A 25,537-nucleotide genomic window follows, 5' to 3' on the forward strand; every position below is an offset into this window, starting at 1 on the left:
TATCACAACTTCAGGTTGAGTAGAGACATGGGTAGATGAAAAATTGCATTGGATAACTGACGAAGATGTTTCAAAAATGAAAATAGTTGCTTTAAAAGTTGGGCAAAATCCTTTTAGCTGGAGTGTAAAATTAGACTCTACCTTTGGTCTGTCTCCAGTGGCCGAGAAGATTCTGAACGATACACTCCAGGGGAATGTGCTAGAACTCGGGCAGGCGAGAAGAGGAAGGTTTCAAAATGTCGGTGTCTATCAAAAGGGACAAGGACTTTAAAAGGTTGGGAAGCACATTTTAGGTGGAGTGGAGAAGTGGTTTCCTTGGGGTTGGAGGCTGGGTAAGGCCTAGTGAAGTTCAGAAGCAAAATAGTGGCCGAGAATTGCCAAGCAGTTAATGGAGAAGAAAAGTAAGGAGAGAGTAAGGGGTGGAGAAAGCAGGTTGTGAGAGAGAACTGGGAAGGGCTGGGGGATTTCAGGGCCTCCTCCTGCCTTTGGCTACCCAGTTGCTATCTTTGCTCATTCTTCCGACTGCTGGAGTTTTTTAGCAGGCAGCACTATTTGTGGGGTATTGGGTGGGGTGGGGTTGGGAGGGGAGGCCTTTAAAAACGTCCTTTGTGGCTAGAGTTGAAGTGAATTGAGTGCTATCTTGCTTCTCCTTGCCTGTCGAAGGCCATTACCTTGGCTGAAGTTCTGTGGGTCTGAGATCAGTAGACCGGTTTCTAACAAGCTGTCAGCATTGCTTTTCCCCGGTAAATACATGTTTTATTTTATTTCTCTTGGGCTTTTTTTTTTTTTTTTTTTAAAACACATTCCATTGATATTCCACAGAGAGGAAGGGAGAGGGACAGAGAGCCAGAAACATCGATGAGAGAGAAACATCGATCAGCTGCCTCCTGCACACCCCCTACTGGGGATGTGCCCGCAACCAAGGTACATGCCCCCGACTGGAATCGAACCCGGGACCCTTCAGTCCGCAGGCCGACGCTCCATCCACTGAGCCAAACCGGTTTCGGCTCTCTTGGGCTTTTTGTGGTCCTGTTATATGATGAAGTGTTTTGATTTGCAGACCCTGCCAGTACTACCTGGCTCTTCTAATTGTAAATGCTTATACCAGGAAATGGAACCAATAATTTCAGATTTGGGACAACATTCTTGGGGAGAATAGAAAATATTCACTATGGTATAAGAAGTAAAGGAGGTTTCGTTTTAGCCGTTCATATGTAAAACGTACTACATAATAGCAAAACACATTCAGGGCATATTAAAAAATAAATACCTTGCAAAATTCTCTGTTTATATATAAGAACAAGATGTTTAGGTAGTTGAATTTCTTAGTAGTACTCATTTTCTAAAAAAAATAAAAAATTGAGTTCTTTTATTTTGGTTAGTTTTGCTCCCTCTCACTGCCCTTGGAGGGGAAGTCACTTTCTTGAACTGCACTGACTTCCCGGTGTTGTGTCTGGGTTCTTCTCAGGCCTTCCCCATCAAAGTCTCCCTCCCATGTCTCAGCCCCTGAGACCCTGCCTGTGAACCAGCTTAGCGGGAGCGACTTCTCACACTTCCCCTTTCTGTGGGCAGCGTTGGCAAGGCTGGGCTGGCGCCATTGCAGAGAGCTCAGCGCAGCCACACTGGCCATCGTACTGATCAGCATTTCCTTTGTTTGGGTAGAAGTTGACAAACCTATAAAGTTGATTGCCGCCATTAGAGGAATATGTTTCCATAACGTCAAATGTGTCAAATAGTCTATTTGCCCCCCTGGCCCTGAATTTCATGATTTGTACATTTTCCAATTGAAGAACATTTTCATCATAAAGAACAACATGAAAATGATGTGCAAAATTGCTTGCCACAGCAGTAAATCACCAAAAGCACACATACTGACATTCAAATTACATGAATAATAATATGACTGAATAAGGAATGGGTTGGCAACTATATATCTTGAAATAAGCAGCCATTTCTACTGTTCCCAAATTCTGCTTTACTTGGTACCTTGTTAGCAGCTGTTGATGAGTGCCATTGTGTTTAAATATACATTATGGCCTAATTTTGAAAATACATTTTGCATTTAATCGCAAAGCAGAAATGGCTGAAATTTGAAGGTGTTTACTCCCCTAATTTCAAAATAGAGAGTCAAAATCTTCTAAATGACCTAATTTTCATACATCCCACAGTGCTATCAGTGTTTGGTTTCTCAGGATTATTAACTCAAGGTACGTTACTAAATGAGCGGGTTAATGTTGATGTACCTCGGAATTTCAGCCATCCCTAAACATGCATTTTCATGCAATTAAAAGATAATGGGCTTATCAACTGCCTTTCATGTTCTTCCTGATTCTTGCAGATTCAACTTTAGAAGGGCTTTCGAAATAGTTCATGCAATGATATGTATGGCTAAAGGAACTGCTATGCCTAGAAAGAAGACGAACTTATTTCAGTTTGACGTGAGGCAAGCTGAGGGCATCTGTACTTTCTCCGGCCTTACAAATGCTCTGAGATGATGGAGACCTTCCAGTCCTTAGTGAGTCTGACGCAAAAGCAGTTTCCCTGGCAGGCTGCGGTGCGGCATCGAAAGTGTCTGTCTCCGTCTCTTCCGAACCCACCTCTTCATCAGTTATAAACAATTTGGATTCCCTCCATTTGGGGTAAAAATCTTGGCTGCCTCTGGAGCCACTTGACTCACTCCCTGAAAGCTGGATATTCAGCTCCTCTGTGGACCTGATCAGGTTTTGTACAGACAAAGATTTGCCCAAGTCCTTGGGCGCCACTGGGTGGACAGACAACAGAGTTTCTCCTCCCAGGTCAAAGCTCTTCCTCAGAGAACGGTCCTTGGTCAGATTTGACTGTGCAACCTGAACATTTTCCTTGGAGGCAACAAGGCAGGTGGTGACATCAGGAATGCTCTCCTGTAAGCCTGTGGGGTTTGGGTGCAGGGTCTCTGGCCTGGGCAGGTGCTTGATGGCTGGGAGAGGAGGCGGGATCTGTAAAGTTGTTGGGGCTGCTGGCTTAGGTGCCGCATTTATTTGGTTTGCAATGTTGTTGGTGGCCGCCACCGAGGAGCCATCACTTTGACTCAATGGCACCTGTGTTGCTTGACTGTGCATAGTGGGGCTAAGCGCGTAGAAAGTCTGAGCACTGAACTCATTTGGCGTCAGAATGAACTGCAGGCCTCGAGAGATGTTGGCACTAGCTGATCTGGTTAGGCAGCCACTGTTCTGGGCGGAGCTGGACAGGTCTTTGCTGTCCCCGGGACTTTGATAGTCAGATGTCTGTTCACATTCAAACGGTGGGATCTGGAATGAGGCCAAAGTGAGGGCTGAGGCGGAGCCTTTCCGGAGGACCTGCTGATATATGTCTAGCAGGCAGTCCAGCTTGGACTCAATGGACTGTACCTGAAAATGGGGGAAATAGTTACAGATGAGTATAACTGTTACTAAGAAAGGGCTTCACCTTTAGAATGAAAAAAAAAAAAAAAAAAAAAGAAACCATTGTGTGCCAATACAGTAAAATATAGAGTTTAAGGATAATGCAGACCTGATATTTATTGCCATTTTACTTTATTTAAAAATTTTTTTGATTTAGTACCATTTTAGGACGTCATGTCTAGCAGTGCTGGGGCCAAGGGAGGACTTAGGAGAGGGATGCTTTGGCCTCTTTGTAATCTTTATCGGCACCCCTCTCCCTCAGTTCTTTAAAACGGACAACTGATACTCCCAAAACCCATATAATCACTGTACAAATGCAACTTCAAGACTGCCCAGCCCAGTCAGGTTGCCTTTCCCAAGCCTCTTCTGTGAAAACATTCTGGAACTCTTCTGCAGTATAGTAAGGAACTTATTCTATAATAAAATTAAGACCTTAAATAGCAATCTAGGTGATTCTGAATTGAAAAATAGAGACACAGAATGCTTCAGAATTAATACCTGAAATATTTATAATTAAATTGGGGTAGCAATTTAATTTCTGGAAAATGGTCTTTGTAGTGATGATGATTTTTTTTTTTACAGAGTGGCCTAAAAGAGAGACAATAAGAGTAACCAAAACACAAATAAAAAATAGATACTTTTTTTTATCTTAGTGTTAAAAATCTACAATTGCTTCCTGTGTGATGAGGTGAAATTTTCTATTCCTTATATGGAAGTCCAAGTGTTTAGAGAATTCTGTCTATGCACAAGGAAATTTCATTTCATTTGCTCTTTCTTGATTTTATTTCTTGATTTACCTTTCAAAATATGTTAATCACTAAAATACATGCAATTGCCAAATCCAGCTTTGATTTTAAAAAATTCTGGCTAAAATTTTAACCAGTATCGTTCAGTTGTACCTGTTTTTCAACCTTGACCACCCGGCCGAGCATACTGAGGTCATCTGTGGTCTCATGTTCTGCCGGTATTTTCTCTCGGCTCTTCTTATCTGATGTGATTTGCCCTTTTCCAAGAATTTGATCAACACTAGCAGAGAAAGAGGACATCTGATTATGAATACTGAAGATGGAGGTTGCCCTAGGCCAGAATGAAGTGTTTTGAAAAGAAAAATTCAATACAATTATCTTTAATTTATATAAGGTGGAATAAAAATGAACTTGTTCCAGTTGATGTGCTTTATTTTCTTAACATGAGAATTACACAAAAGATTAATTTTCTTACTATTCTGGTCCATGATGAAATCACTTAAGGGTGATCTTCTAGAGGCAAAATTGCCTTAAACTACAAATCACAGAGTGACCTAAAAGAGTTCACTTGTCTGTTTCCATCTTTGACCAAGTATTTCCAGAATTAACTACTTAAATGATAAAAAAACCATAATTATGATGATTTCACATTAATAGATTACTCAATGAACATTTATTGTTCATCTGATATGTGAAAGATAAGCAGATAAAAAAGCTATTGGAATTCTAGTTGAAAAATATACTCTACATGAGCTAGACACTCTAGATTAGTTCTGAAAATTCGGTAGCAGTTCAATTTGACAAAAAAACAAAAACAAAACAAAACAAAAAAACCCTTAAGAGCCACAGATAGTTCTATTAAAGGACTAGGCAAAGATTGTCACATGACCACAGGATGAGTTAAAACCATTTCCAAGGAGACTTGATCAGCCTAACTGGGAATTGCAGTACTTTCTTATTTTGTGTGTTTTAGAACTGAATTACCAGGAGGAGCGACTCAACTTGCCCGTTTACTTTGTCTGCATAGAAATACAGGCAGTGCCTACCTTCTGTCATGACATCTAATCTATCAAACTTTAAGCTCAAAAGAATGGGGTCATTATTTTATTAATATCTGGGTGCCCACAGCATGTGGCACACATTACACGCTCAATAATTATCTGCTAAAAGAATGAATGAACAAATTGTAATTTCTTTTTGTTTTTGTAACTGATCAACAGGTGTTTTACTCTAGTTTATATCCCTTACCCTGGGCTCAGTGCACTGTGGGCATATAAGCCAATGTTTCAGACTCAGTCCTTATATTTTAAGACTAATCACAAATGCTGGTAATTTGTGCCTAATAGTGAAGCAAAATCCTTAAAAAACAGAATTGACTAAATATTTTGCCTTCAAGATAACACAATTAAACACATATAGTTGGAATAACATGTTGAACTAATTTCTTTTAATCACCCAATAAGATGCTTGCTGGAAAAACAGTGTGTATCTAGTATTTACAGGACATGAAGGAAGGGAAGGGCCCAGTCTTAGTCACAAGCACGGAGAACAAACTTGCAACCAGGAAACAATACAAGAGCCAGCCAGTCCTTTTTCAGTCTGGACTCTGGCATAGTATACCGAGATTCCGAGTACTTTTATTCCCATAGTGGACTTTATTTTTTTGGTAATCCTCACCCAAGGATATTTTTTCCATTGAATTTTAGAGAGAGTGGAAGGGAGAGGGAGAGACAGAGAGAAACATTGATGTGAGAGAAACACATCAATTGGTTGCCTCCTGCACACACCCCGACCAGGGCCGGGAAACCTGCAACCAAGGTACGTGCCCTTGACTGGAATTGAACACAGGACCCTTCAGTCTGTGGGCCCATGCTCTATCCACTGAGCCAAACCGGCTAGGGCTCCATAGTGGACTTTAAATGCTTTGGGAGGTCAGAGTAGGGAAAGGTATTTTTGTGGGCTGTATAGTCAGGTAAAGTTTAATGAAAGAGGAAAACTAGTTTATTCCTGAAGGATGGTTAGGATTTAGATAATAACAAAACAACAGCAGCAGCAGTGATAATTCAGATGGCATGAGAACAGCCATTAACATTTACTGAGCACTCATTTACTGTGTGTTAATTAATTTGATCCTCATGACAACCCTAAGAGGCAAGCACTAACATCATCCCCATTTATTTTTTTGTTAATCCTCACTTGATATTTTTCCATTGATTTTTTTAGACAGAGTGGAAGGGAAGGGGAGAGACATACAGAGAGAAACATCAATGTGAGAGAGACACATCCATTGGTTGCCTCCTGCATGCACCCTGACCAGCGCTGGGGATCGGGCCTGCAACCGAGGTACGTGCCCTTAACCGGAATCGAATCTGGGGTCTTTTACTAGTCCTTGGGCCAATGCTCTATCCACTGAGTCAAACGGTCTAGCGCAATCCTTATTTTAAAAAATATGTTTTTATTGATTTCTAAGAGAGGAAGGAAGAGGGAGAGACAGATAGAAATATTAATGAGAGAGAATTACTGATTGGCTGCCTCCTTCATGTCTCCTGCTGGGGACCAAGCCTGAAACCCGGGCATGTGCTCTGATGGGGAATTGAACCGGCGACCTCCTGGTGCATGGGTTAATGCTCAACCACTGAGGCACACGAGCCGGGCACATTATCCCCATTTTTACAGATGAGGAAACTGAGACACTGTATCATTGAAGGCTTTTAATACCTGATTTACATCCTTAAATAAAATCTATGCTAAAAGCAAGGCCCAGTTTCCCACTAAAAATGAATTAGAACTATGGAATTTAAGAGCTTTCTCTTCTACAGAGTTCCTCCCAGATAGTTTCTGTGCCTTTTCTTTACAACAATAACATTTTCATTGCTCACCGTGTTTGAAGGCTCTTAATTCTACACAACATGTCCAGGTGACCAGCAGAATATTGTTCAATTACATCTTTTACATCATATGGGCGTAATGTTTCTTTAAACTTCCGTTTTGCAACATGAAATTTCATTATTCTGTAAGAGCAACAAATTACACATTGTAAAGTAAGTTACAAAAATAGCATACTAGTAAAATGTAAGAAACTCTGGGGGGGAAAAGTCATGCACCAAATTATTTTAGACTCCTATGAAAATGCAATATGAAAGCCTGAGATTACAGTGGACAATTTCAGAATATCTCATATGGGGCAAACCACTTTTAGTAGAAAAACACACTAAAAAGAGATTATTTATGAAGTGTCGCACCTTTTTATTGTACCTTTTTAATGTTCATTGAAACCCTGATTTAAAATTAAGGTCAAAATGCAATTCTCCCTTTTCCATGTGATCCCCAGAAGTCCAAGATATAGCACCTACTGATTGCATCCCTTATGAAATATAAAAATTGTTAAAATGGTCTTTTTATGTAATGATACTCATTTAAAAAGTATATTTTAATTCATTTCAGAGAGGAAGGGAAAGGGAGAGAGAGATAGAAACATCAATAATGAGAGAGAATCATTGATTAGCTACCTTCTGCACGCCCCCTACTGGGGATGGAGCCCACAACCTGGGCACGTGCCCGACAGGGAATTGAATCTGTGACCTCTTGGTGCATGGGACGATGCTCAACCAACTGGACCACACTGGTCAGGGCATGAGATTTTTTTTTATTACTATGCCTCCCCCATGTTTTAAAACAATATTTTATCAATGCATTCCATGATGCCATAAATAGCTAAGCTGCCTAAGATAACCAGTGCTTGCAATAACTTGGTATAATTCCTGAAGAAAGCAAAGAAAAAATGGTTGAATGAGTCTGTGCAGCCATATTGCAGGTAAATGTTAAGTCTTCGTGTTTTTTCAACTATTAAGTGGTTCATAGACTCCCATTATTACATTCAGGCCAGGAATCAATCCATGAGGCTCTATGAACCAAAATTTATTCTCCCTTGGTGGAAAGAGGGAAGATTAGGAACAAATGAGTTTAAACAGAAAATCTTCATTACCTATCCTAATAGCCAACTGCAAGGAATCCAAATTACTTTATTGGTTAAAAAGCTCCAAACTCTCTTGTAATTGTATTAACTTCAAATTAATTGTGCCCTAATTAATCCTGAACCATTTATCCATTATATATATTGTTTTCTTAAATTCAGGTATAACTGACATATTATATTAGTTTCAGGTGTGCAACAGAATGATTTGACATTTAAATATACTGTTTTACAAAATTATCACCACAGTGAGTCTAGTTAATATCCATCCCCATACATAATATCCATAAGAATATGAACATCCAAGAATGTCCATTAATATTGTTTCTCTGTCTACCATATTTTCTCCACCAATCTCTTCTTTAGTTAGGATAGGTTTTTGTTCGCAAAGACATTTAAACAACGTTATCAGCAGAAAGTAAAGAAAATCTGTTTTTAATGTAACCTCTTAGTATTTAGCTTTGGTTCACAAATGTGTTTATCAGCCTTTAGGTTTGATTGGGGCTCAGCCTCCTATATTGAAAAACTGGGGAAAAAATAATGCAATATGTCTCCTGTGAAATTTTTGGCCCTGAGTGACCTAAACATATCTGTTTTCTCACACTAGGTTGTCAGCTGCATGAAAGCAGGATGGGCCTCTTATATTCAACACAGTGCTTAATAAAGGTTAGCGACTGTTACTACCCCTGCTATGACTGTTACTACGTCTTCAACACTATCCTCAGAGCTTAGCACAGTTCCTGATACACAGTGGAAAGATACATTTATTGAATAAAAGGATTAAGGAAAGAAAGAGAAGAAGAAAAGATCCTCTAGTAAGATTTAAAATAAAGACCCCACCCCCCCTAAAAAAAAAGCTAATCTAAACAGCCCAGAATCCATTTTTTTGCTTATCTTCAATGGTGCCTGGGTGGGCAGGAAAAAGGGAAAATCTTTTTTATGTGCCCATAGGTGTTTTTTTTTTGGTTGTCACTGTTTGTGTTTTCAATATTATTACCACTTGTTATGTGAAATATTTTATATGTCTTATGTTTAACAGCACTTGATAAGATATTTTTAGCTCCCCATTTTATAAAATTTATTTTTAATCTGTATTGTTGAAAGTATTACATATGTCCCCTCTTTTCCCCCATTGATCCCCTTCAGCCCGCCCACACCCCTGCCCCCAGGCCTTCACCACCCTATTGTCTGTGTACATGGGTTATGCACACATGTGAGCTCCCTTTTATACTAGGGAAACTGAGGTTCAGAGAACTTAATTGACTTGGCCCCAACCTAGAGCCAGTAGGAGGCAAAGCTAGGATCCCACCCAGATCTGTTTGGTTCTCACCTCACATCACCTCTCAATTTCCCACGGCATCAATTCTGGAGATGTTGAGCTAACTGCGATTTTTGGCAGTTTTTGTTGCCCATGGTGGTACATGCAGAGGGGCAAGCTTTGGCACAATCAGTGCATCTGCTCTGGCTGTAGCTCAGGCATTTGGGGCCAGTGGGGTGTGTGCACTGCACCTCCAAAATGAATTCCCTGTTTTGCCCTAATGGGGACCTGCCCTTGTTTCCTGGTAGAGAGTTGTGTGAGTTTGATATCATAACTTGTCTCAAAGTTGTGCATCGCTTTTTTCTTTTCCTTTCATAAATATTTTAAGAGAAAAGAACAATCTGAAGGCATTCAACAGGCAGTGTTACACTCCAGCCTTCGGTCATATGTTGAGCAAACCTTAAACAATTTCACTTTTATTCACACAATTTACTGTAAGAACTAGCCAAATTAAAAGAAAATCTGTTTTAAAGTTTTGATCAGTACTTATAATTTTAATCAATATTAAACAGGAAATGAATAGTCTTTTGTGTTATTTCAGCATGGCCATAGGCAAAATAGAGTAGATATTAGAATTCTTAATTGGCTTCCCACTTATTTTCACACATCCCATCACTCTTCAGGGGGCACTGCTTTTCCTCTAGTGCTTTACTCAGATTTTCCCACCTTCACGTGAAGTAGTGCAAGTTAGATTAATAAGTATCACTTTAATTATTTGGAAAAGAGGAGTATAAGCAGTGAAGGGCTGGAGCAGGCTTGTACTCACTCCCAAGAGCTGATTATTACACTTTCAGGAATTTTCTGGTTGTTAAACACAGCCATTATTAAAAATTAAATTACATAAATGTACATAAATGTATAATAAATTATATTAAAAACAAAGGTAATGTACTCTCAAAACTCATCACTTCCTAATTATTTTACTGCATGTTACTTTGAGTTATGCACATCTGTTGTATCAGTATGATGGAAATACTATCTAACAATGTAGTATTGCACATGTCTTCCCAACTTTTTGTCTAGTGATGTCACATTGAGAGTGTGACATTAGCTACGGTAAGAGTATTTATACCATGGAAATCAGCCAACACTACAAATCAGGCGTTGATTGAAGCTTTTACCAGTGCATTACTGAGTGTATAAGCCATCTCACCTAGTAAGACTTGTGTTTTCTATGATGGAGATCAAATAGATTTTCTGGCTTTGTCGTGGGTTTAAAAGAAAAACATTAAAGAGGTCTGAGGTGAGATATGAGAATTCTAAATCAGGTAATATGTTTTATAAATGTGGAGGAAATGTTTAAAAGCATAAGTATATTTGAAATCAATAATTTATATAAAGGATAATGACAGTCATTTTGCCTTTTCTGAGAGCAGATCAAGTACGTACTAATAGCTCTCAAAGCTGTCCCCTCCTTTCCATCTGCACTACTGCAGGCTTAGAAAGAATAAACGTTTCAAATGCTAAGATGACCATATTACCCTCCTCCCTCCCCAGAGCCTTCATTGGTTTTCCGTGCCTATTGGGTAAACATCAAATTCCTTAGCACATCCTATAAGACTGTTTTTGGACTGGCCTCTGTCTATCTTTTTTGCCTCATGTACTTTCACTTCCTCCGTGGAACTTGAGGTTCCAGCAACCTCAAGATATTTGTAGGTTCACGAAAACACCATTAAATCAAATATATACATCAATTATTTGCATACACTATTTCTTCTTTCTGAAATCCTCTGATATTTTTGACTCAGCTCTAACATCATTTTTTAATGGAAATTTCTATAATTTTCCCAAAGCAGTTCATCAGTTGCCTGTCAAACTCTATTTTAGTATGTAACACACCACATTATAATTACTTACTAGTATTTGCTTACTAGAAGCCCAGTGCATGGATTCGTGCACCGGTGGGGTTCCTTGGCCTGGCCTGCAGGGATCAGCTGAAACCAGCTCTCCGACATCCCCTGAGGGGTCCTGGATTGCAAGAGGGCACAGGCCAGGCCAAGGGATCCCACCGGTGCACAATCGGGGCCGGGGAGGGACCATAGGAGGGCTCCAGGTCGTGTCTGGCCCATCTCCCCCAGTAGGGATCGGCCAGACCCCAGCAGCAAGCTAATCTATTGGTTGGAGCATCTGCCCCCTGGTGGTCAGTGTGTGTCACCTAGCACAGTGGTTGGCAAACTGCGGCTCGCAAGCCGCAGTTTGCTGCTCTGTTGACTAATGAGTTTGCGGACCACTGGGATAGGGGCTTAATCACAAGGAACAACAACAGCCTGCAATTATTGGAATCGAGAGTCTAGATCAGCGGTCGGCAAACTCATGAGTCAACAGAGCGGCAAACCGCGGCTCGCGAGCCGCAGTTTGCCGACCACTGACCTAGACTATTAGGGTTTTACTATATGGGATAGATCAGCCTCCGCCACCATATTCTATGAGGTCCTGGAATGCAGGGCTGTGTTTCCCCGTTGTAAAACAATACTTGGCGTACACTTTAATGGGCAGGAGAGGTTTGTTTGCCCCTAGAAGCTCTTCGACGAGGCTCAGTGGGCAACTCGAGAGGGAAGAGGGTAATGGATGGAGAGAGCTCCTGCCTTGTCTCGCCAGGTGCTCATCTCTAGTCATTCCTCTGCACAAAGGTGCAGTCCAGCCCTCTGGAATTTCTTGTCACCAAAGCGCTCATTTCTCAGCATTCTGTCTTGGCACTCTTCCTAAAACGCTAACTGTTCTAGATTCAATTCAGGCATTGCTTTCTCTAGGCCCGTGGTTGGCAAACTGTGGCTCGCAAGCCACATGCGGCTCTTTGGCCTCTTGAGTGTGGCTCTTCCACAAAATACCATGGCCTGGGCGAGTCTATTTTGAAGAAGTGGCGTTAGAAGAAGTTTAAGTTTAAAAAATTTGGCTTGAAAGAAATTTCTATCGTTGTACTGTTGATATTTGGCTCTGTTGACTAATGAGTTTGCCGACCACTGCAGTCTAGGCAGTCTCTAATGATGGCCCCACGGCGGGTAGATGGTCTTACTCTGTGCTCTCAAATGCGCTGTCAGTGCAGAATCTGTGGCCTTGTATCTCACCCACTGGATGTACTGATATCAGAGGCTGGGTTTTTACCCTAGCACCTCACGTAATCTCTGGCCAGTATTAGAGATGCAATACGTGCTTGCTGAAGAAATGATTGAGGATTAGCTGCCCTGTAGTTGTTCAAAGCTGTTTGTGTTCTGTGGTGAGGCACATGCTTGTAGAGATCTTCTAAAAAGGTTGCCTTAGAATAGATTTGAGGTCTTCAGGCACATTTCAGGAACAGTATAAGCCTTTGCCTCTATTTCATGAATACCAAAGTACTTCCTAAAGTAAAAGAAATGTTCATTCATTCATCAATAGTCAGGACCCTGCCTGGTTTAGAAAAGAGTTATTTAAATAGAACTGTTTCTGAAAAATCATAAAAATATAATATTCTTTTCCATTAGATAGCTAATATAAAAGCATTTCACAAAGCCATTAACTCACAACAATAAACTGTCATTATGAGGAAGTAAGGAGAAACACAAAAACATTGAAAGTCAGGGAATAAATCATACTATAATTCAGTAAGTACCAAATGTGGAGAGAGAGAGAATAGCAAAATGAAACTGTCCAGGGTCAGGAGGAGGAATAGTTTGATGGGACACTAATATGTTGGCCGAATGAATTTTTAGTATCATAAGACCATCAAGAAACAGAGATGAGCCCTGGCTGGTTTTGCTTGGTGGTTAGAGCATAGGCCTGTGGACCTAAGGGTGTCGAGTTCAATTCCAGGTCAAGGGCACAAACCTCAGTTGCAGGTTCGATCTTTCTCTCCACCCCAACCCACCCCTGGTCCCAGGCAGTGCACTTGGGAAGCAACCAGTTGATGTGTCTCTCTCACATCAATGTTTCTTTCTCTCTCTCTCCTTCTCCTTTCTCCCTCCCTTCCTCACTCTCTCTAAAGATCAATGGAAAAAAATATCCTCAGGTGAGGATAAAAAAACAAACAGATGAAAACATGCAGTGGAATTCTAAAAACAGTAAAAACTTAGTCCTTTTCGTTCCTAAGAGACTACTTTAAGTGCTTCCAAAAATCATGTCACTCAAGAGGGAGTGAATGAGCAGCACATCCCTGGGGTTCCTGGCCATTTTAGCCATAGTATGACGATCCTTCTTGAGTGAAGACTCCTTGTCATCAGGGCCAGGTGATTTGAGATGTTCATATCATTCAATTCCCTCAGCCTCCCTCCCTCCAGCCAATTCCCCCTCACTTCTCCTGAGACTGGACATGATTTTCATGGTTAAAATCAGAGTGGAAAATGTGAGAGACTAAGCTAAGCCCGAGAAAGAATCTCTGAATAAGTCTTGTTATGCTGGGTCCCTGTAGCATTTCCTCATTTCTCTAGTCGCCACTGGGATGTCTAAAAATGCTTCTGTCTCTAGCATGCAATGAACTTGACCTGAGCACCCAAGTTCATTGGGTGCTGAACTGGACACAATGCTGGATAGTGGGGATATGAAGATGAGCAAGACACAGATCTTGCCCAGTCGGCGTAATGTCCAGAGGTCTCTAATAGTGAGGCCCTTGCTGGATGGCTGGTGCTACACTTAAACCCCTAAGAGTTCCCCACCTTTGGTATTTGGATCAAGTGAAAGCTCAAGAGGTTGAGTAACCTGTCCAAGGTCACACAACTAGTCAGAGGCAGGTTGTTGCTCATGCCATGGCCTGTGTTTTTACCACTCCACTAAACTATCATCACAGGGTGGATCCTGACAGGCAACCTGGTTAAAGGTTAAGGAAAATGTCTAGGCTTTCTACTGGTCTGACATACTGTTACCTGTTCTTTCTGACACACTCATGCAGGTAAGTCTGAGTCCATGTTACTCTATTCAACCCAACTCCATCTCCGTTTTCCCAAAGGGGATCTTGTGCTTGGCACGCACTCTGACCTTCAAATTGGCCACCTTCTTCTCTCAAAGGGTCCTCTCCAGGATCCAGGCCATGACTAACATGGGTTCTCCACACCCCCAAATTGTAATGTTTTCCATTTTACCACAAATTCTAGGGGTCCTCTGCTTACTATACCCCAGATGTCGGATATGCACCTCAGTTTCACTGTGGAAGTCAGTTTTGCTTGACAGTATTTCCCAGCTTCTAGCTACAAGGGCACAGTGAACCTTTATGAACAGAAGAAGTGAGTAGCCCATTTTCTGGTTATTGGCAGGAAGAAATGAAGCCCAGCGTTCAATAGTTCTCAATTCCAGGAAAGATCTGAGGGGGCTGAAAACTGAAGAAAAAGTCCAAAAGTAGCTGTCAGACTATGAATTTGAAAGGCTTTTCAATTTCTGATTTTTTTTCTCTTCAAGACCATGCAGTTCAGATACTAAGGCTTTTTACTACAAAGTGAGGGGGAGAAAGGAGAGCTGGGGGCTGGGGGTGTCCTAGGTTGACATCTTGGTTCTTGCACAGGCTAGCCTGAGTGTTATGGATCTTGACTCTCTAAACACAGTTGGGCATAAAACCAGAGCAACTCGTAGTCTAGACAGAGGGCCAGATAGTAACCATTTTATACTTTATGGTCATATGGTCTCAGTTGAAATCACTCAACTCTGCATTGTAACATGGGAGGAACCATAGAGCATACATACACAAATGAGTGTATATATGTTCCAATAAAACTTTATTTACAAAAACAAGCATTGGGTTGGCTTTGGCCCCCCCTCTAGTTTGCTGACGCCTGGTCTAGATAAGAAGAGCCATGAGGAAGTGCCTTAAGACTGGGAATAAATGAAACATTGTGAACTGGCCTGGGAAAAAGAGGCAGAAGGACTTGGTGGTCTCTACATGCTTATTAAGTTTAATGTAATCTATGCATTGCTTCACAGAAAGGAATGTTTGAGCAAATCATTCTAGAGTAAAATTAGGACTTTTAGAATACATTTGAGGATTAAGATTATAATAATGACAAAGAAAAAGCTAAAGGAGCTCATCACCACTAAACCAGCATTACATGAGATGTTGAAGGGAATTCTTTAAGAAGAGGAAGAGAAAGAGGAAGAGGGAAGAGGAAGAGGAGGAGGAGGAGGAGGAGGAGGAAGAAGAAGAAGAAGAAGAAGAAGAAGAAGAAGAAGAAGAAGAAGAAGAAGAAAAGAAGAAAAGGGAGGAGGAGGAGGAGGAAGAGCAGGAAGTGGAGGAGGAGGAGGAGGAGGAAGAGAAAAAGAAAGATAAAAATATGAAAAATAAATGGCAATAAATACATATCTATTAACAATAGAATTTAAAAATAAAAATAAACAAACAAGGAATCTAATGAACAAAATAAACTGATGAATAAAATAGAACCAGAAGCATGGAAATGGAACAGACAAATCTCAGAGGGAAGTGGGGCAAGGGGGCAGGAAGAGATTAACCAAAGATCTTATATGCGTATATGCATTACCTATGGACAATATGGTGGTGAAGGCCTGGGGTGGGGTGGAAATCAGGTGGAAGAGGGTAGTGGGGGGATATAAGGGGAAAATTTATAATACTCTCAACAATAAAGATTAAAAAAAAAAGATGAGATGATGTCAGGTGGTACTTTATATTATAACCCTTTGAGAAGGGTACTATTGTCATCTCCATTTTGCTGATAACGAAACTGAAGTACAGAGAGGTTAAGTAACTTGCTTGGGGTTAAACATATTGCTCTACTATTGTTTTGATATCAAGATCTTAATATTTTAACATAAAATAACAACAACAGAAAAGATACTTTGATATGAAACAGCTCTTTTTACTCATATGTGCCTGGTATATAATAGGTGCTCAATAAAATTTTGCTAAGTGAATGGCCAGTTCTTACAGGTGTTGGAAGGTCCTTTGGAGGACCAACAGAAGGCTGAGGAGTAAATTGCACTCTCATTGGCTTTTTCTCCTCATGAGGGTAAATTGCACCACTGGAGCTGATACAGCAGCAAAGAGCAAAAGGCCCTAAAGCCAGTCTCCTCTGATGCTGTTGGGAACTAAGAGGGTAGGAATCTAAGAGAAGGAAACCTGTTACACAAAGCTGATATGCTCCAGTACTACCACTAGAGGGAGACAAAGATTCATCACAAATCTAAACTGGCAACTGCTCTTGAAACTGAAGGAAGTCTGCTCAAACAGTTTTCTGAGCACGAAGAAATAACTAAAGCAAAGTTAAACTCTGGGTAGCTTATATCTTATATATATACACAAACACATGTGCACTTACAAGGAAATGTAGGTGCATTTGCTGTGCTGGCATGAGTTATAAAATCTTGCAAAAGTCTTGTTCCAGTCCTCTAAGTCTGGGTAAAAACATTGCATATGGATATGCAGTGATAAGAATGATTAGAAAACAGAAGCGGCAGTGACTGTTGCTGCCACCAAACAGATGGAAGGGCCCGGACAGCAGCCAAACCATGCGCAGGGCAGAGAGAGCTAGCGGACCGTGAACTGAGGAGGCAGATTGATTGACTGTAAAGACAGCCATCCTTCCCAAGCTTGGCTGTTCACTGGAATCAGCCAGGGAGTTTTGACAATGCCACCGCCTGGGTCTCACCTCCAGGAATTCTGTTTTAATTAACCCAGGGTGTGGTCCAGAGATGGTATAAGACTCTCCAGGTGATTCTAACGTGCAGCTCAGGTTGAGAACTACTGACATGAATGTGGGATTGGATGGAGGGGCAGAACCATCTGCATACTCCCTGCTTCCATGCAAAGAAATGATGCGGGTTTTGCATAAGTCTCCTGAGTCACACAAATCACACCCCTGAGGCAGAGTGTCAGTGTGTCTTGGTGTCCTGCTTCCAATCATAACCCAAGTGCTTCCTAACCTCCTCCCCTGAGTCAGGCCTGAAGTTTTCATGCAAGAAGTTCAATTAGGAGAAACCAAGATGGCGGCATAGGTGAACACCTAAACTGCTGCCTCGCACAACAATTTCAAAACTACAACTAAAAGACAAAACGGACATCATCCAGAACCACGGAAGGCTGGCTGAGTGGAAATTCTACAACTAGAAGGAAAGAGAAAAGCACACTGAGACTCACAGGAGCTGTGGAAGGCAGAGGTATGGAGGCGCGCACATGGACAGGGCTGGCAACTGAGTATGCGGCTGTCTTTTTCAAGTGGGAGGGAGACAAAAGCTCCCGACTGCTCTGAACTCCAGTTCCGGGCGAGACTCTGGGGACCCAGACTCATATGGGGAGAAACTGGACTGTCTGGCAGAGGGCAAAACTCGAGGGCAGCTTTCTCTCAGAGGTGCTTACAGGGATTACCGCAGGACACTGAGACCCAGGGGCCTCTTAGGGCAGGGCTGACGGGAAGCCATTGCTTTTTGCTCTGCCCCATCTGAGTGCAGAGGCTTTTGCATATTAATGGCCTGGTCCTTTGAATTCTAAACTTACCTAGCAAACTGCAGCTGAGTCAGTGAGACCCAGAACATCCAAAACAAGGCCCAAGGCCCTGCAGCAGCTTTCATTGCTTCACAGCTGGGCCTCATCTGGGCACCTCCAAAACCCAAACAAAGAAGAGGAATCTGCAGATCTCTCCATAGCTCCTGCTGGGTGGTCTTAGGCAGAGGCTAAATTAGCACCTCCTTGGAGATCCAAGAGCCAGTGTACCCAGGGGTCAGAGTGGGACCATCCAGATTACAACTCCTCAGATCCATAAGGGACACACTCAGGGGGAAGACTCAGTGAGCATCAAAGCCCTACTGAAGCAAATCTTGCCCCATAAGGGTGTCTCCAGCACAGAAGTTCTCCCAGCATAGACACAGCTGATTCTCACAGCCAATTGGCCTGGAGGCCAATTCCTCCCAGTGATACCAACAACAATTAAGGCTTAACTACAACAATACTGTGCACACAGCCCACAAAGGGGTGTGCCAAGAGTGTCCACCTCAGGTAACTGGGGAGACTGAGCCACTGGGCCCTATAGGACACCTAGCACACAAAGCTACTCTATCAACTCAGGGAAGCAGCCAAAATGTGGAGACAAAGAAACAGGTCACAAATGAAAGAAATGGAGGAAAGCAAACGACTGGATATAGAGTTCAAAACCACGGTTATAAGGTTTTTCAAGAATTTTCTAGAAAAGGCCGACAAATTTAGTGAGACCCTTGAGGATATGAAAAAGGTCCAACTAGAAATTAAGCATACACTGACTGAAATAAAAAATAATATACAGAGATCCAACAGCAGACTAGAGGATCGCAAGAATCAAGTCAAGGATTTGAAATATGAAGAAGCAAAAAACACCCAACCAGAAAAGCAAAAAGAAAAAAGAATCCAAAAATATGAAGACAGTGTAAGGAGCCTCTGGGACAACTTCAAGCGTACCAACATCTGAATTATGGGGTGCCAGAAGAAGAGAGAGAGCAAGATACTGAAAACCTATTTGAAGAAATAATGACCGAAAACTTCCCCCACCTGGTCAAAGAAATAGACTTACAAGTCCAGGAAGTGCAGAGAATCCCAAACAAACGGAATCCAAAGAGGGACCACACCAAGACACATCATAATTAAAATGCCAAGAGCAAAAGACAAAGAGAGAATATTAAAAGCAGCAAGAGAAAAACAGTTAGTTACCTACAAGGGAGTACCCATACGATTGTCAGCTGATTTCTCAACAGAAACTATGCAGGCCAGACAGGAGTGGCAAGAAATATTCAAAGTGATGAATAGCAAGAACCTACAACCAAGATTACTCTACCCAGCAAAGCTATCATTCAGAATTGAAGGTCAGATAAAGAGCTTCACAGATAAGAAAAAGCTAAAAGAGTTCATCACCACCAAACCAGTATTATATGAATTGCTGAAAGGTATTCTTTAAGAAGAGGAAGAAGAAGAAAAAGGTAAAGATAAAAATTATGAACAACAAATACATATTTATCAACAAGTGAATCTAAAAATCAAGTGAATAAAAAATCTGAGGAACAGGGATAACAATAGAGAGAGGGAATAATGGCGGCGGAATAGACAGACGTGTTCCGAGCCTTGTCCCGGAGCAGAAAGAAAGAACAGCTGAGGGACGCACAAGGAGTGTTTGTTGGCTGGTTGGGAGACAGCTGAATTCCAGAAGGAGGTGGGGGACTGCTGAACGGGGTTCCCCTGACCTGGCAGCACCAACTGCGGCTGGGTCCCCTCCCGGAGCTGCGGGCTTGGACGCGGAGTCTGCGCCATCTTGATCCGGAAAGTGGAGCTTATCTGAAGCCTGAGAATCCACAACGGCGGCACCCCAGGAACAGCTGCGAGCCCCAGAACAACGCTCCCCAACTGGCGCAAGCACACGGGTTCAGAGGAGCTCTACACTCCACCACGGAAAGGAGAGAGAGAACTACATAACCAGACACCCAGAGAAGAGAGACCATGGGGAGACAAAGAAGCAGCCCGCATATGAAAGAAAAGCAGGCATCACCAGAAAAGGAAGTAAACGAAATGGAGGCAAGCAACCTTCCAGAAAAAGAATTCAGAGAAATGGTCATAAGGTGGCTGAAAAGAATGGAAGACAAATTCGACAATATGAGCAAGAACCAAGAGGAAATGAAGAAGAACCAAGAAGAAATGAAAAATGACATCGCTGCTGTAAAGAACTCAATAGAAAGCATCAAGAGTAGACTAGAAGAAGCAGAGGACCGCATCAGTGAGCTAGAAGACAAGATGGAAAAAAATACCCAAGAAAAGCAACTTCTAGAAAAAAAAATTAAAAGGCAGGAGGAGAGTCTAAGGGAACTTTGGGACAACACGAAACAAAACAACATCCGCATAATAGGGGTTCCAGAAGGAAAGGAAGCTGAGCAAGGAATAGAAAACCTCTTTGAAGAAATAATGACAGAAAATTTCCCAGATATAGGGAAGAAAAAACCCACACAAATCCAAGAAGCTCACAGAGTCCCAAGCAAAATGAACCCCAAAAGACCGACGCCAAGGCACATTATAATTAAATTGGCAAACACCAACGACAAAGTAAGAATCTTAAAAGCAGCAAGAGAGAGACAGAAAGTTACATACAAAGGAACCCCCATCAGACTAGCAACTGATTTCTCAACAGAAACTCATCAGGCCAGAAGGGAATGGAATGAAATATACAAAGTCATGCAAAGGAAGGGGCTGAATCCAAGAATACTGTACCCAGCAAGGCTGTCAATCAAAATTGAAGGTGAAATCAGGAGCTTCACAGACAAAAAAGGACTAAGGGAATTTATTACCACCAAACCAGCAATGCAAGAAATGCTAAAGGGTCTACTGTAAAAAAAAAAAGAAAGAAAGAAAGAAACAGGAAGCGAAGAAGTAACACAGGGGTAAAGAATAGGAATGGCGACAAATAAGTACCTATCAATAATAACTTTAAATGTAAATGGATTAAATGCCCCAATCAAAAGACATAGGGTAACAGATTGGATAAGAAAACACGACCCATATATCTGCTGTCTACAAGAAACCCACCTCAGAAAAAAAGACGCACACAGACTGAGGGTGAAGGGATGGAAAAAGGTTTTCCAGGCAAATGGAACTGAAAAAAAAGCTGGGGTAGCAATACTTATTTCTGACAAATTAGATCTCAAACTGAAGGACATAACAAGAGATAAGGAAGGCCATTTCATAATACTAAAGGGAGCAATCCAACAAGAAGAAATAACTCTGGTAAACATATATGCACCCAATACAGGAGCACCCAAATACATAAAAAAACTCCTGGAAGATATCAAGGGAGACATTGACAGCAATACAATCATAGTAGGAGACTTTAATACCCCACTATCACCATTGGACAAATCCTCTAAACAAAACATCAGCAAAGAAACATCAATCCTAAATGACTCACTAGACCAGATGGAATTAATTGACATCTTCAGAACATTTCACCCCAAAGCCACAGAATATACATTCTTCTCAAGCGCACATGGGTCATTTTCAAAGATAGACCATATGTTGGGACATAGGCAAAGTCTCTTCAAATTCAAGAAGATAGAAATCATATCAAGCATCTTCTCAGACCACAGTGGCATAAAACTGGAAATCAACTACAATAAAAACAACCCAAAGAAATCAAACACATGGAGACTAAACAGCATGCTATTAAACCATGACTGGGTTACCAGAGAGATCAAAGAAGAAATAAAAAACATCATGACAACAAATGACAATGAAAACACTACAATCCAAAATCTATGGGACACAGCGAAAGCAGTCTTGAGAGGGAAGTTCATAGCTCTACAAGCCTACTGCAAAAAACAAGAAACAGGGGTAATAAATTACCTAACCCAACAACTCAAAGAGTTAGAAAAAGAGCAACAAGAAAAGCCCAGTGTAAGCAGAAGGAAGGAAATAATAAAGATCAGAGCACAGATAAACGACATAGAGACCAAAGAAACAATACAAAAGATCAACAAAACCAAGAGCTGGTTCTTTGAAAGGATAAACAAGATTGATGAACCTCTAGCCAGGCTCACCAAGAAGCAAAGGGAGAGGACCCAAATAAACAAGATCAGAAATGAAAGAGGTGAAATAACAACAGATCCCGCCGAAATACAAAGGATTGTTAAAAAATACTACGAACAACTCTATTCCAACAAACTGGACAACCTGGAGGAAATGGACATATTCCTAGAAAAATATAACCTTCCAAAACTCAATCAGGAAGAATCTAAACAGCTCAACATGCCAGTAACTATGGAAGAAATTGAAGCAGTCATCAAAGAGCTTCCGGCAAACAAAAGCCCGGGGCCAGACGGCTTCACTGGAGAGTTCTACCAAACATTCAAGGAAGAACTAAAACCTATCCTCCTCAGACTATTCCAAAAAATTCAAGAGGAAGGAACACTTCCAAGCTCCTTCTATGAAGCCAGCATCACCCTAATACCAAAACCAGATAAAGACAACACAATGAAAGAGAATTACAGGCCAATATCCCTCATGAATGTAGATGCCAAAATCCTCAACAAAATTCTAGCAAATAGGATCCAGCAGTACATCAGAAAGATCATACACCATGACCAAGTAGGGTTTATCCCAGGAATGCAAGGATGGTTCAATATCCGCAAATCAATAAATGTGATACATCACATAAACAAATTGAGAGATAAAAATCACATAGTCATATCAATTGATGCAGAAAAAGCATTTGACAAAATCCAACACCCTTTCTTGATAAAAACTCTCAACAAGGTGGGAATAGAAGGATCATACCTCAACATCATAAAAGCTATATATGATAAACCCACAGCTAACATCATACTCAATGGGCAAAAACTAAAACCATTTCCCCTAAGAACAGGAACAAGACAGGGATGCCCACTGTCACCACTCCTGTTTGACATAGTACTGGAAGTATTAGCCACTGCAATTAGACAAGAAGAAGAAATAAAAGGCATCCAAATTGGAAAAGAAGAAGTAAAGCTGTCCTTATTTGCAGATGACATGATATTGTACATAAAAAACCCGAAAGACTCCATCAAAAAACTAACAGACTTAATAAATGAATTCGGCAATGTAGCAGGATACAAAATTAACACCAAGAAATCTATGGCATTTCTATACACCAACAATGAACTTACAGAAAGAGAGACTAAAAAAGCAATCCCATTTTCCATCGCACCAAAAAAATTAAGATACTTAGGAATAAACCTAACCAAGGAGGTAAAAGACCTATATGCAGAAAACTACAGGACACTGAAAAAAGAGATAGAGGAAGATGTAAACAGATGGAAGAACATACCATGTTCATGGATTGGTAGAATCAACATCATTAAAATGTCCATACTACCCAAAGCAATCTATAGATTCAATGCACTCCCCATTAAAATACCAACGGCGTATTTCACAGACCTAGAAAGAACTCTCCAAAAATTCATCTGGAATAAAAAAAGACCCCGAATAGCCACAGCAATCCTGAGAAAGAAGAATAAAGTAGGAGGGATCTCAATACCAGATTTCAAGCTGTATTACAAAGCCACTGTCCTCAAAACAGCCTGGTACTGGCACAAGAACAGACATATAGATCAATGGAACAGAATAGAGAATCCAGATATCGACCCAAACCAATATGCGCATTTAATATTTGACAAAGGAGGCATGAGCATACAATGGAGTCAAGACAGTCTCTTTAATAAATGGTGTTGGGAAAATTGGACAGATACATGCAAAAAAATGAAACTAGATCACCAACTTACACCATACACAAAAATAAACTCAAAATGGGTACAGGACTTAAATATAAGACGGGAAACCATAAAAATACTAGAGGAATCCACAGGCAGCAAAATCTCAGACATATGCCAAAAGAACTTTTTCAGTGATACTGCCCCTAGGGTAATGGAAGCCAAACAGAAAATAAACAAATGGGACTACATCAAAATAAAAAGCTTTTGCACAGCAAAAGAAACCATCAACAAAGCAACAAGAAACCCCACTGTATGGGAGAACATATTTGCAAATGGTATCACTGATAAAGGTTTAATTTCCAACATCTACAGGCAGCTTATACAACTTAATAAAAGGAAGATAAATGATCCCATAAAAAAATGGGCAACAGACCTAAATAGAAGCTTTTCGAAAGAAGACAGAAGGAAGGCCAAGAGACACATGAAAACATGCTCAAAGTCACTAATTATCCGAGAGATGCAAATCAAAACAACAATGCGATACCATCTCACACCTGTCAGAATGGCTATCATCAACAAACCAACAAACGACAAGTGTTGGCGAGGATGCGGAGAAAAAGGAACCCTCGTGCACTGCTGGTGGGAATGCAGACTGGTGCAGCCACTGTGGAGAACAGTATGGAGTTTCCTCAAAAAACTGAAAATGGAACTCCCATTTGACCCAGTAATCCCACTCCTAGGAATATATCCTAAGAAACCAGAAACACCAATCAGAAAGGATATATGCACCCCTATGTTCATAGCAGCACAATTTACAATAGCTAAGATTTGGAAACAGCCTAAATGCCCATCAGCAGATGACTGGATCAGAAAACTATGGTACATCTACACAATGGAATACTATGCTGCCGTAAAAAAGAAGGAATTACTACCATTTGTAGGCACTTGGATGGAATTAGAGAACATTATGCTAAGTGAAATAAGCCAGTCAATGAAAGAAAAATACCACATGATCCCACTCATTTGGGGATAATGAAAAACATTATAAACTGATGAACAAAAAGATAGTTACAGAGGCAGTAAAGCATCAAACAGACTGTCAAATTACAGTGGTAAGGTTAGGGAGAGGTGGGGGAAATAAGAGATCAACTGAAGGACTTATATGCATGTATATAAGAGTAACCAACGGATGCAAAACATTGGGGGGTGAGGGCATATATGGGAGTGGGGTGGGGGTCGGGGGCAATGATAAGATATGTACACATATAATACCTTAATAAAAATTTGAAAAAAAAAAAAAAAAATCTGAGGAACAGAATAAACTGGTGAATATAATAGAATCAGGGGCATAGAAAGGGAGTGGACTGACAATTCTCGGGGGGAAAGGGGTGTGGGGGGTGCGGGAAGAGACTGGACAAAAATCGTACACCTATGGATGAGGACAGTGGCGGGGGGTAAGGGCAGAGGGTGGGGTGGGAACCAGATGGAGGGGAGCTATGGGGGGAAAAAGAGGAACAATTGTAATAATCTGAACAATAAAGATTTATTAAAAAAAAAGAAAAAAAGAAAAGAAAAGAAGTTCAATTAGTTTTTCAAATGACTACCTTCAGAGGGAAGGGGGTGCGGAGTGACTGTTCACTCATTCATTCAACAAATAATCATTCGGCACCTTCTGTGGTGTGCTGGGCGCTGTCCTAGGCGCTGGGGAGCAGTTACTCTGCTGAGTTGAAGAGGCCTCCAGCTTCTTCCCTCTGTAGTCCTAGTGGAAAGCAGCAGTCACTGCACAGGAGCCCTGATAGGATGCTAGAGCCCATTCGGTCCGAGTTTGGAGCTCTTTAGATGAGTTCAGTGCGGCTGCTTCCCAAAGTGATGCCAAAGATGTGTTTGCTGAATTTGTTCATTCATTCACTCATCAGACATTTATTGAGTGCCTACTATGAGCTGCTCTCTGTGCTAGATGTCAGGGATACATCGGGGAAGA

At 41.2% G+C, this 25,537-nt stretch overlaps 1 protein-coding gene across 1 annotated transcript in view; it reads right to left on the minus strand.

Moving 5' to 3' along the window:
- Positions 1-795: 795 nt before the first annotated feature.
- KCNQ5 (potassium voltage-gated channel subfamily Q member 5) overlaps positions 796-25,537 on the minus strand; it is a 553,624-nt gene continuing 528,882 nt past the window's right edge. The window contains exons 12-14 of the mRNA XM_080664487.1: positions 7,045-7,176; positions 4,319-4,445; positions 796-3,386 (exon numbers count right to left, since the gene is read on the minus strand). Of these exons, the coding sequence (XP_080520613.1) occupies positions 2,424-3,386; positions 4,319-4,445; positions 7,045-7,176 (1,222 nt within the window). The 3' untranslated portion in view covers positions 796-2,423. The remainder of the gene's footprint in view (positions 3,387-4,318; positions 4,446-7,044; positions 7,177-25,537) is intronic.

The sequence above is a fragment of the Plecotus auritus genome (assembly GCF_963455305.1).
Source record: "Plecotus auritus genome assembly, chromosome: 4".
NCBI lineage: Eukaryota > Metazoa > Chordata > Mammalia > Chiroptera > Vespertilionidae > Plecotus > Plecotus auritus.